This window comes from Cucurbita moschata, unplaced genomic scaffold, assembly GCF_002738365.1.
Source record: "Cucurbita moschata cultivar Rifu unplaced genomic scaffold, Cmos_1.0 Cmo_Scf00030, whole genome shotgun sequence".
Classification (NCBI taxonomy): Eukaryota; Viridiplantae; Streptophyta; class Magnoliopsida; order Cucurbitales; family Cucurbitaceae; genus Cucurbita; species Cucurbita moschata.
In genome coordinates this window covers 2120979-2132996 of record NW_019268546.1, presented here as the reverse complement: position 1 = coordinate 2132996, position 12018 = coordinate 2120979, and the positions used below count along the sequence as shown (strand labels likewise).

The 12018-nt window shown below is 33.2% G+C and overlaps 2 protein-coding genes across 2 annotated transcripts; one reads left to right on the top strand and one right to left on the bottom strand.

Annotated features, from left to right (window-relative positions):
• Positions 1–2498: 2498 nt before the first annotated feature.
• On the top strand, positions 2499–4479 carry LOC111464578 (40S ribosomal protein S23). The gene is made up of 4 exons (XM_023108852.1): positions 2499–2655; positions 3673–3828; positions 3915–4041; positions 4135–4479. Exons 1-4 carry the CDS (start codon positions 2651–2653, stop codon positions 4273–4275), a joined length of 429 nt encoding a protein of 142 aa, XP_022964620.1. The 5' UTR covers positions 2499–2650; the 3' UTR covers positions 4276–4479.
• Positions 4480–6348: 1869 nt separating this feature from the next.
• LOC111464402 (heterogeneous nuclear ribonucleoprotein 1) lies at positions 6349–9215 on the bottom strand. Its single transcript, XM_023108600.1, has 6 exons — positions 8891–9215; positions 8666–8706; positions 7809–7972; positions 7623–7725; positions 7359–7528; positions 6349–7267 (listed from the first exon to the last, which is right to left on the bottom strand). The coding sequence occupies exons 1-6, from the start codon at positions 9070–9072 to the stop codon at positions 6935–6937; spliced, it is 993 nt and encodes a 330-aa protein (XP_022964368.1). The 5' UTR covers positions 9073–9215; the 3' UTR covers positions 6349–6934.
• Positions 9216–12018: the final 2803 nt, after the last annotated feature.

The following is a 12018-nucleotide window of genomic DNA, read 5'->3' as shown; positions in this document are numbered from 1 at the left end:
ATGTATATAAAAGCTACTTTAGTAGCTCGGGAGTGTTAAGAATTCGTTCAATTTATTTCCATTTTAACCATTTAAATGAACGGTAGCGATTGAAAGAGAGTTTGGTAACTCCATGATATTTTCCGTTTCTAGCTGCATCCTTACCTAGAGTTTGGTAAATTCAAAAGTTACCTTCCCAATTTTTGGCGTGAATCTTATAAAAACAATAAAAAAAAAACATAAAAATTAAAAATATATAAAAAAAAAACATAAATAGGCATTATTAGTGGTTAATAACGAAAGACCATGACTTGAGCTTTACGATCTTTCAAGGTTCGATAAAAAGTATTGCCATTAGTTGACTCTTATGCCAAAAAGTTCACCCAATTTTGTGACCACTTATCAAATATATATAATATATATATATAATTTTTATTTACTTTTTGAACGTTTATTTCCGACCATATATTTTAAAAAATTGATGTAAAAAAGTCGAAAATTTAGTTTTAAACGGTAGATTTTACAGTAATATTTTATATTAATTTTGAAGTTGCGGTGATTTGATTGGAGGTTATTGGGTGAAGGTGTTAGGACGGGTGAGAATAAAAAAGCTCGCCCTGATTTGGATGGGAGGTGACGGGAAGAGAGAGGGTAATGATAAAAATCTGAATCACAAGCACTGAGAGAGGCTTCACGAGAAGCCATAAGAGAAGTCCAGGGCCCCACACTGAATGATTGTTCAATATAAATCTTTTTAATTTATTTTATTTACATTTTAAGAATAATATAATTAATTAAAATAGAAATTTTAAAATTTGATTATAATTGAAAAATGGAAGAGAGAGAGGGGGGGGACAAGAGGGTGGGGACAGGGGCTAATCAAGCGGTGGAAAATGTCTGGGGTAATGACAAACTTGGTGAGTCAACGGCCAATGATGGTTTTCAGGAGCATGCTACTTTATTTATTTATTCTATTATTATTTTTACTATACATAAATTAAAAAAAAAAAAAAACATCATTTTTTTAATTTGTCAGAGATATTTTGTTTAATTTACACGGTGTTCTACATCCATGCTCGTGAGAGTGACCTGTCAGGGAAACCGTACTTGACCTGGCAGTCTCACGTGTCATTTTGTTAGTGGACTGTGAGAAGCAGACTCCTTCACGGTGCCTGACCCGAGAGGGAAGGGGGCGGCATAATTCCTTTCGACACCTGCTGACGTGGGCCCCCTATTTTACCCAATCACCTTCTCGTACGGCTTCATTTCTTTTTTGGTTTAATTTATATAAATTATATGCCCAAATTATTTCGTGATCAAATCATTTTGAAAAGATATTTGACCCAATAAATCATCAATTATCATAATTTTTAAATTAACAAAAAAATAATTTAATTCAATTTTTATTTCCTTTTTTTTCAGTTCAAATTTAGTTTCTAAATTAATAAAAATTATAATTTATTTCTTATAATTTAATAAATATAAATATAATGGTTGATTCAAAAATTCGACCAATTCAAAATAGCCTAAACCGATCTACGAAGGTTGAATTGGGTTAAATTTTTTTAAAATAAAAAATTTGAGTCCATTCACTAGTTGATATTTTTTTATCGGGTTGATTCAATTAGCTTAAATTTAGAGTTATAATCCAACACCACTTTACTGGACTTTTAAAATTATTATAATGAATTAATAATATTTAATCTGTGTAACTCAATCTTAAGCATAAGAAGTGCTGTGACTTTTGAATATTTGACATTCGGATTTTTACGAGATTATAATTATTAATAAAATAAGGACAGTGGATAAGTATAATTTTTTAGATAATTAAAAAAACAAGAACAAATCTGGTTGCTCGACCCAACCTAACTCAACTAAAAAATAAAGGGGTGGATTGACTTGTGAACTTTATTCGAGTTACTCGAGTCACTAAACCAACCAACTTGAAATATTGGATGGGTCTAAATCGGCACGCGTCGTGTTGAAACTATTTTATTTCATTTTGGGTTCTCCAATTTGGATCCAAACACAAATTGGGCTTTGGCGCTGATGGGCTTTGGCCCATATCAATCATATAATGGGCCTTTACTAGTCTATACAATAAACAAATATTGTCGATTAAAATTCAATTATTAATTTTTTTGTTTGAGAATGAATGATAATAAAATAATTATTAAATTAGATTTAAATAAATTTTAATATATTTATATATAATTGTAACTTGTTAGTTCAAATATAGTTTTATAAATTAATAAAATCAATAAACTTTTCCAATTCAATTTAAATAAGGATTTTTTTATTTTTTTTTCGAACACCTTTAAAATATTTATTCATTTAAACCATTTAATTCAAAAATATATATGAATTTTTAATATCTAGATAAATATTTATTTTCATTTTCTTAAGACTACGTGGTAAAAAATTACAGTAAATAAGTATCTATATATATATATATATATTTTTTATATATAAAGAAAGAACTCTTTAAATTAGGGCATGCCGACGTGGCAAATTTGTAGCAAGGAACCCTACAGTATAAAAGAAGGCCAAACAGTCTAGGGCTTCATTGATATACGGTGCGGCGGCGACATCGAAGTCATCTTCGTTTCTAGCGCTTACGGAACTCTGCTACCTCAATCTCGCATTTGGAGATCATTTTCTCACACGCACCATGGGGTGAGTCCTCTTTCCGTTTTTCTAGTTTGTTGCTCTCTTCGTTCATGTATTGGATCTCATCAAAGGAAAATAACGCATTTAATAAATTTTATTGAGATGATGAATGTTTTGGGCGCGGATGTAGTTAGTTTAGTCGAGATTTGCATGGTTTTACTGGACCATATACATCTGAAAAGTCGTAAATTAAACGTTGCTATGCATACAGAAATGGTTAGTTTTTGTGGATGATGAATTTGTTGATGAGTTGTGCTGCGTAGTTGCTGTGCTCTTAAGTCGAAGTAAATTTTTGTTATTGTCGTAGGTTTTATCAAGTAACGCGATCTTGTTAATTTTTGTGTCCGATAATCGTCGATTTATTTCGTTCCTCACTCTGAAGTTCCGCATTGTTTTGTTATTATCGTTTCTAGACTGGGGGAAGGACAGTCATTGTAGCTATCTGAGGTTTTAGGATATGATAATGCACCTAACTTTGATGTGAATAAGTTGGTGGCTATGATTCGATTTGATTTAACGAAGTTTTACCTCAATAGTTGGATTTTTCCTGTTGTTCAACTCCAAAACAATCAATACATTGTTTCTCTACCACACTGGACAAGTTGGCGTTGCTTAATACAAGCGTTCTTGATGGTATGAGTGTCATTATGACTATGAAAGGGAGAAATACGATTGATGTCACAGATCTAATCTAATTGCGATATGGTTGTTTTAGAGGTCAATAATTCTCAAACTCCTAATTGTTTTATTACTTAGTAGCCTTAATTGTAGAGTAGAAATCAATGAGGCTTTCAGGGTATTAGGAAACAATAACCATATCACAATAACCATAATTGCGATATGGTTGTTTTAGAGGTCAATAATTCTCGAACTCCTAATTGTTTTATTACTTAGTAGCCTTAATTGTAGAGTAGAAATCAATGAGGCTTTCAGGGTATTAGGAAACAATAACTCCGTTCTTCTATGTTTTGATGCATATCAGCTATTGTATTACCCCTTTAAAGCAGTGGCAATATTTTACAGGAAGACACGTGGTATGGGAGCGGGGCGCAAGTTGAAGTCCCACCGTAGAAGGCAAAGGTGGGCTGACAAATCCTACAAGAAATCCCATCTTGGGAATGAATGGAAGAAGCCATTTGCCGGATCTTCCCATGCAAAAGGCATTGTTCTAGAAAAGATGTAAGATGTTTGTTAATTTCTCTGTGCTTTTGAGGCTACGTGGCTAATCCATATTTTAACAAGTAATGTTCTGACGCAATGTGCAGTGGTATTGAGGCTAAGCAGCCTAACTCTGCTATTAGGAAGTGTGCAAGAGTTCAGCTTATTAAAAACGGGAAGAAGATTGCTGCCTTCGTCCCGAACGACGGGTGTTTGAACTATATTGAAGAGAACGTAAGTACTTGATAGAAGCCTGGGATTTTGGTACTATTATCCTCTGTTTATTATTTGGTCTATTTATGCAATAATATGTATTGTCACGAACAGGACGAGGTTCTCATTGCTGGATTCGGTAGAAAAGGACATGCTGTGGGTGATATTCCTGGAGTCAGATTCAAGGTGGTGAAAGTGTCGGGTGTATCTTTGCTGGCTCTCTTCAAGGAAAAGAAGGAGAAGCCGAGGTCTTGAGCTTTTCTTGGTTTTCCAAGATTGATTTTGTCTCTATTTTGTTCAAATCTGGCGAGAGGCAAGTAATGAACCATTGTCACTCTTCCTCTTTATCATAACTAGTTAAGTGATTACATGGGTCGCCTGATGGGAACTTTTGTGCTTCAATGCTAATAATATAGTTGAGACTCAATACAAGCATTACTATTTTTTTTTTTGCAGTCAGAACAGATATGTTATGATTTATTTGAGTGTAACATCGCCCCTTTTCCCATCAAAATGTTAGGAAGTTTTGTCTCTAAATGATTCTGCTTGATTCTAGTGTGAATGTTTACCCTTTTCTCTTCCATGTTCAATTATGTTCTATACTCTATTCTTCTTTCATTCTTAGAAGGATAAATGAATCAATGGCTAATACACTTATATATCATGAATGTTGATGGCATGCTTTAGGACATCCTGGATTGGATTATAACTGGCACTATACTTTTGATGTCCGTCTATATTGCACTTGTCTATGGTCCCAAGCTTTATTTGTAAATGCATCTGTGAGCACCGAATTTGTAATCTTATTGGTGATGAGGTAATCTTAATCAACTATCTAAGTTTTTGTGAATTAAAGAAATTAATATCTCAACTAAGATAAAACTAGAATTAGATTATCTCTTGGGGTTTATAATTTAGAAAGATTTGGAATCTTGTATTAAATTGAGACATTCCATCATGTATTTATAAATGGCGAAAGAAATGAACACTCAATTTATGATCATGATCAAGTAAACTTTTGAGACACCTAAAGCGTGACCGACTTTACGATGATTTTATGGTGGTGAGTTTTTTCGAATGGCTAACACATTATCAACTACCCTATGATTTCTTGTGAGTTTTTAATCGTCCTCAATTGACTTCCACATTATTAGCTTTTAGTATGATTTATCATAGCCAGTTTGCCCTATTTGTTGTTCATTCGTAGAGACATTCATCTCATTTGAAGTTCTCCTGCCTCTTAATTGAAATTATATGCCTTAACTAAACTATACTCAAATTTATTATTATTATTTTAATATTTTGACATACAATATTAATATAACGATTATAACCCTTGACAATTTTGAATTAATTAATCTATAAATTAATAAACTCTAAATTATCCGAAGTTTAGTTTAGATTAATCCTATCGTCCTGCATTTAATTTTTATCTAATTTCAAAATTTCACCAATTTGACTAAGCATCAATCCTTCTGCTGGGCAATGGAGTTTTTGTAGTCAAATGGTTAGTAATGGGTGACATTCCCAAAACCATCCTCTAATGGCCTCCTTTCGGGGACCTCACCACGGTCTAGCTTGGCCCCAACGAAAAAAGACGAGTCGTCATTGGAAGTAAGATGTTAACCTGTGTCAATGTCTGTGTGAGTGGACCGCACGTACAACATGTGTTAAAGATGAGCTTGGATGATATCAAACATGACTTTTCGAGATAAAAGATCCATAGAAAGTTAGGATGAATTGAGATATGATTATATGATTATGGAAAGTTCGATAGCTTCAAGTGTAGTATCCAAGTAATTCAATTAGATGAGAGTATTGTGGAGTAATTCAATTCAACCTCCAAAATGGAATTTAAGCGACGATGTTTAGGAGTCTCACATCTGGGTCGATGAGAACAATTGCATTCACATTTTTGGGTTGTTGAGAACCATTGCATTCACAAGGCAATTTCAAGGACAATTTGCAACTAATTCAATCACCGATTCAAAAAGCATCTAATTCAATCACCGATTCAAAAAATTTAAAAGCTTCAAAAAGATAAAATTATGTTGTTAAAGATGGAATCGACAATATTGAAAAGCTTCAAAAAGATAAAATTGTGTTATTAAAGACGACAATCATAATTTAGCCTCAAAAGTATAAAATTATGTTGTTAAAGACAAAATCGACAATCGTAGTAACAGACGCAAAAGCTAAAGTGCCGAACCAATAAATATGTCGTGTTTATGTGTAGTAACCAAAGAAGCTACAGAAACTTATTCAAGAGGTTAGAATAATGTGACGTTATTACACACTTATTAAAAATTATGAAACTTGTCAAAGAGCTTCAAAAGCAAAGGGTTCGTCTCTATATTTTCAACAATGGAAGAGAGATTGTCACCATCACAAAACCTCAATGCTTGGAGCTTCAACAAAGCTCAAATCAATTGAACCAAAAGTAAACAAGTAGGAAACTAAAAAAAAAAAAAAGAAACCTATGTCAATCACCTCAAGAGGTCGAGAGGTCGGCAAGCCTATATGTCAACCTGAAAACCAACCTTACTCGAACCAAAACCGAACCATCATCGGTCTTAGTGAGTTCAGGTGGGTTGACCCCAGAGGTTAAGGAAGATTAGATAGTAAACTAATATTATCTCTACATCATATGTTTTCCTTATTTGAGAATATCACAACTACGGTTGTGAAGATTCAAAAACATATGATATCCTAGAGGAAGTATGTCCACCATTCCATCGTCACGTCTCCAAAAAGGAAAAAAAAAACAATAATAATAAAGAGAAGATCGTCGTCGATTATATTACACCGAAAAAATCTCGAACTGCACAGCTACTAAGATGGATGGATATTTGTGCTCCTGGTCAAAATCAATCATCACTTTCTTCATAGTAGAAACCATCTAGGTAAAGATTGCTCAATACCAATATGGATGGTATCTTTCAGCCATTGTACAACCATAGCAATTGGGGACACCGTAACCAGTCATCCCATATCTACCGATACCGTTTATATACATCGGGCCACCATAACCAAAACCGTAATTGTATGCACCATAGAAATTGGCATAGTTTCCACCGTACCCGCCAAAGGGTGCGTATACATCATACCGTCCAAAAGGTCTGCCCATTTTATCATCATATAAGCCTTCACATTTATACATGCCATATCCTGAAGAAGGTGGTGCTGCAGTATTGTTACTATGTGAATCATAAGAAACTCTTCTTGGTATAGCCTTCTTGATTTCCACCTGTTACATAACAAATCTCTTAAAAGATTTTTCATACAAACAAAAAGCACTCAAGAACAGATTTTCATGCTTCAATCCATTTCTCATTTACCTGCTTGCCTCCAAGCTCATGTTTTTCGTTTCCAGCGAATATACTTTCAACTGCATCTTCGTTCTCAAAAGTTATAAATCCAAATCCTCTAGACCGCTTCGTTCTATAGTCTATCATGATTTGGTGTTCGGTAATAGTACCAAACGAAGAGAAGTAGACCTTAAACGCATCTGCAATGTTTATGGGACATCCAAACAGAGCATCTTTCATTTAATATTAATTCTCATGAAAAGAAACAATAGATATTGACTTCTACCATAATACCTTCAGTCAAAGCAGGTGGAATTCCACCAACAAAAATTTTCTTTGTTCTTGATACCAATTTATCGTTCGTATCAGCCCTCGGAACTGTTCTCTTCACTTCCACCTGATGGTGACATAAAAATAGTCTATTATCCATCATCCAGATTACGAATTTTGAATTAGAAAAATAACTGAAATTTATGTTACCGTTCTGCCATCTATAACATGGTCTTTATTCAGAACCATGTCAGCAACTGAAGGATCACAAAACGTTACAAAACCAAACCCGCGTGGCCTTCCAGTGTGTTTGTCCATCATTATAACTGAATCAGCTATTTCTCCATACTTGCTAAAGTAATCACTAAAGGTCTCTGAATACCAAATAATAATAATAAAAAAAAATTTGTCAAGAATGTACAACAGGACGATGACAGTATGAATTGGGAAAAACGTCGAAACAATAGCATATTAGCAGAGAACAAAAGATCAAATTTTCTTTTCCTCCTAACGAGGGTTCTTTGAGTCTTTTGCCAATTGAACTATGAACAAAAGGCCAGATGTACAGCATTATCAAAAGCATAAATCAAATGATTTAAACACATCTGAGGAAACAAAAATTGGTATGGATTTTCGAATGAAACCTTGATTTCACCATGCATACAAGATTTTAGAGGCGAGTAGCACAATGTGGAATTAAAAAAGAAAGAACAAGAGCAATATGGTGGTAACTAAAAACAGGAAACTGGAGTACATTAATAAAAGCAAGAACAATAACGAGAATCATAACCCAATTATATTTTGCAAAGACTTGTACAACGAACAATAAACTCAGAAGAGACAACCAGTAGCACAAATAAACATGTTGATTGATGCCTAAATAGACATTGGAGGAGACTAAACCAGCTTTGCAGGGTTCAAGAATGATAATATATAACATAATCCATCTACCATCTCAAGACGTCAATTCAAAAACAAAACTAATAAAGAACCGAAGAAAAAAGCAAAAAGAATCCTCTTTGTAGGGTACAGCCACAACACAGTAATCAAAAGCTTACTAAATTTACCTTCAGTGGTCTCCCAAGAAACGCCTCCAACGAAAAGCTTGCTAGCAAATAAGAAAAGGTCAAACGTTATGCTCCAACTGAGTTAGATTTCAAAGAACAATCTCCACAAATAATAAACATATTTTCACAAGCGATACCCCCTCTGTTCTTCTTCAATGCACAACGTCGGTATCACAAAGATTCAAACCAACGACGAAAAAAGAAAACAAAATCATAAAAACTAACCCACTGGAGGAAGAATCATAATGGCTCGTCGAATGCTTTACTTCACCTCCTGTACTATCTGCATTGCCTCCTTCCAATTCACTCCCCAATTCGAACCGATCCTGCTGATCGTACATTTGGACGGCACCGTCGCCGCCATGGTAAGCGTTATGGTCGGCATTGAAATTCTTTTCTTCCGCCATTGAAACCGTGAATTTCTTCGCTAATTTGTGAAAAATGCAATCGGAAATTAAGATAAAAAGCTGATTTCTTTCGGTTTTTTACTCGGCCAGAGTAAAACCCTAACAGTGTAAGGGCTTAAGAAAATCGCGCTGAAAATATTTGTTACTTTCTTCCTCCTATATATATATATATATATATGGTATTCGAGCCGGCCCACTTAATTAGTGGGCCGGCCCATTATATATATTTATAATAAAATATTAAAAGAATATAAAATTTAGTTTTATCTTTTTAAATTATTTTTGGTTAATCTAAAATTTTTAAATCCAATTTTGAAACTAATAGCTAAAAAAAGCCAATAATATATATTATTCATTTTATATTTAGAATAATAAATAAATAAATTACCTAATAATATAATAATTAAACATTTAAATTTTATTGTAATTAGTGGGTCGCCCATAAATAATATATTTTTATAAAATATTAAAAGAATCTAAAATTTTACATTTATTTTTTTTAACAATATTCTGGTTAATCTAAAATTTTTAAATACAAATTTGAAATTAATAGCTAAAAAAAGCAAACGATATCTATTTATTTAACAAAAATGTTTAAAAGAATTATTATCACAGCCTAGTGACTCAAAATGATCCAATTTGAACATTTGAAAATATATTAAGGTGAAAAAGTTTTCGTGTGAATGGAAACAAAATATGAAAATGGAAATACAGAGTAAAGACTAAATTGGTGTCGTAGGATCACGCATTCCTCTTTGACCATCCACATCTCTGAGGGTGGACATTCAATCTGACAACCCGGACTAACCCAACTCAAACTATAAGGGTTGAGTTGGATTAGATCAGCATTTCGAGTAGGGTTGAGTTCATTTTTTCTGAACCCCAAGTGAATCGGTTCAAGTTCGGGTTCGTGGGACAAAACGTTCGGGTTGACCCGAGCCAAATAAAAATATATAAATTATATTAAGTATCCTTCCATGTTAATGTATTTGAGTGGTACTTCAACCGTCTAAGGACACTGACGCCCGATTTGACGCCAGGAAAATACATAGTTTGTTTTTATTATTTTGTTTAATTTCTTTTATATTATTTTATTATTTAGTTTAGTTTATATATATATTTTAAAACCATTTAAGAATATAATTTAGAATAAGTTTATTAATTATGATTTATTATTTGTTATTTTATACTATGTTTAAATATATTATTTATGATATAAATAAACTAAATTATTTAATTTAAGAATATGATTTAAGATAGGTTTAATAATTATGATTTATATATACATTTAAATGATTTTGAAACAAATCTCAATGCTCATAAATTATACATATATATATATATATATATATATAATAAATTTAAAGCATATTGTTTTCATTTTACGGATTCTAAAAATTTAAATGTTTTGATCGTTTTTAGTGTTATTGTAGCTTTCGGATCAACATATAATAATAGTGGACACAAAATTAGATAGATAGAAAATTTGTTTAAATATATTTAAAGATTTTGTTATTAAATTAAGATAAGTAATTCTAAATTCTAATGTATTTATTATTTATTTGTTGCAACTTATTATATCTCAATTTATATACATTTTTATTTTTCTAATAGTTTAGGGTTGTTACCGTGAGTAAACATATTTCAATTAAAATATTTTGATAGTATTTTTTATTTTTATTATATACTGTCTCTTTAAACTAATCATTTTTATTGTTTATTTAATTTTATGATCTGTCTTTATATTATTCTTACTTTAACGAATTCTCAAGAAATTATGGTATTGAGCCGTCTTTAGTTTTAGGACAATGTTGAACTATGTTAATATGCTCAAGAAATTCCTCCTCCTCATTCCATTGGAAGTATGGCGGACCTCAATCCCAAGAAAATAACCCAAAGTGACAAGATCGGTAAAATCATCCTAAAGATGTGTAAGAAGTTTCTCAGTAGTCGTAGAAGATGAGCTGATGATAATAATGTCATCAACATAGATGAGGATATACATCCGAATGCCCGTCTTGCTAAAAATGGAAAGAGAGACATCAGCCTTTGAAGGTGTAAAACCCAACTGTAATAGTTTGGACCTATGACGAGAAAACCAGGCACACAAAGCCTGTTTGAGGTCATAAAGCGACTTAACGAGGATATTGAGAATCCACAAATCCGGAGGCTGCTTCATATAAACATCTTTATTAAGAAAGTTAAGAAGAAAAGCATTTTGAATATCAATTTGCCGAATAGCCCAACCCCGAGAAATAACAAGAGATAATAAGAGTCGAATGGTAGTGGGCTTAACAACTGAATTGAAGGTATCATCATAATCAACGCCATACTGCTGTTTAAACCCTTTAGCAACCAGGCATGCTTTATAGCGATCAATAGAGTCATCTGGCTTTTGCTTGAGTTTGAAAATCCATTTGCAATTATTAACGTTAAAACCAGCACGAGGAGGAACTAAGTGTCATGTCTTATTTTCGAGAAGTGCCTGAAATACATCATTCATTGTCTGACGCCAAAGGGGATGCTCCTAATATGTGAAGTAGGTTTAGAAGCAAAAGACCGAACCACAGAATATGTAACTGTTTCATTTGTACGCACCTTGGGTTGCTTGATATTGTGCTTCAATCGAGTACTATACGGATGAGTAGTAGGTGCAGGATCCACAACTAAGGGGACAGTCGTACCAGCCGTTGTTAGGGGAGCAACCAGTGCTACAGCAGTCGGTCGACCAACGACCGAGATCCGATCGGGCATTGGGCAATATCATCTACTGGTGGAGGATCCAAGGCCCCAATCATTGGCGGAACAACCGATGCTGATTCGCGCGGCAGTGATGCGAAGGATTGCGGCGACAATCCCGAAGCGATGTGGGCACCAGATTTTCTGCATCCAAAGAGTTGGTAGGCACAGATATATGCATATGATCATTCTTCAAATTAGTACCGT

Coding starts and splice junctions, on each gene's coding strand:
- LOC111464402 (XM_023108600.1), bottom strand. CDS start 9,072: ATGGCGGAAGAAAAGAATTTCAATGCCGACCATAACGCTTACCATGGC. Junction 7,726..7,808: donor ATGTTATAGATGGCAGAACG/GTAACATAAATT, acceptor TGTCACCATCAG/GTGGAAGTGAAGAGAACAGT. Junction 7,268..7,358: donor ATGAGCTTGGAGGCAAGCAG/GTAAATGAGAAA, acceptor GTTATGTAACAG/GTGGAAATCAAGAAGGCTAT.
- LOC111464578 (XM_023108852.1), top strand. Junction 3,829..3,914: donor GGCATTGTTCTAGAAAAGAT/GTAAGATGTTTG, acceptor CGCAATGTGCAG/TGGTATTGAGGCTAAGCAGC. Junction 4,042..4,134: donor TGAACTATATTGAAGAGAAC/GTAAGTACTTGA, acceptor TGTCACGAACAG/GACGAGGTTCTCATTGCTGG.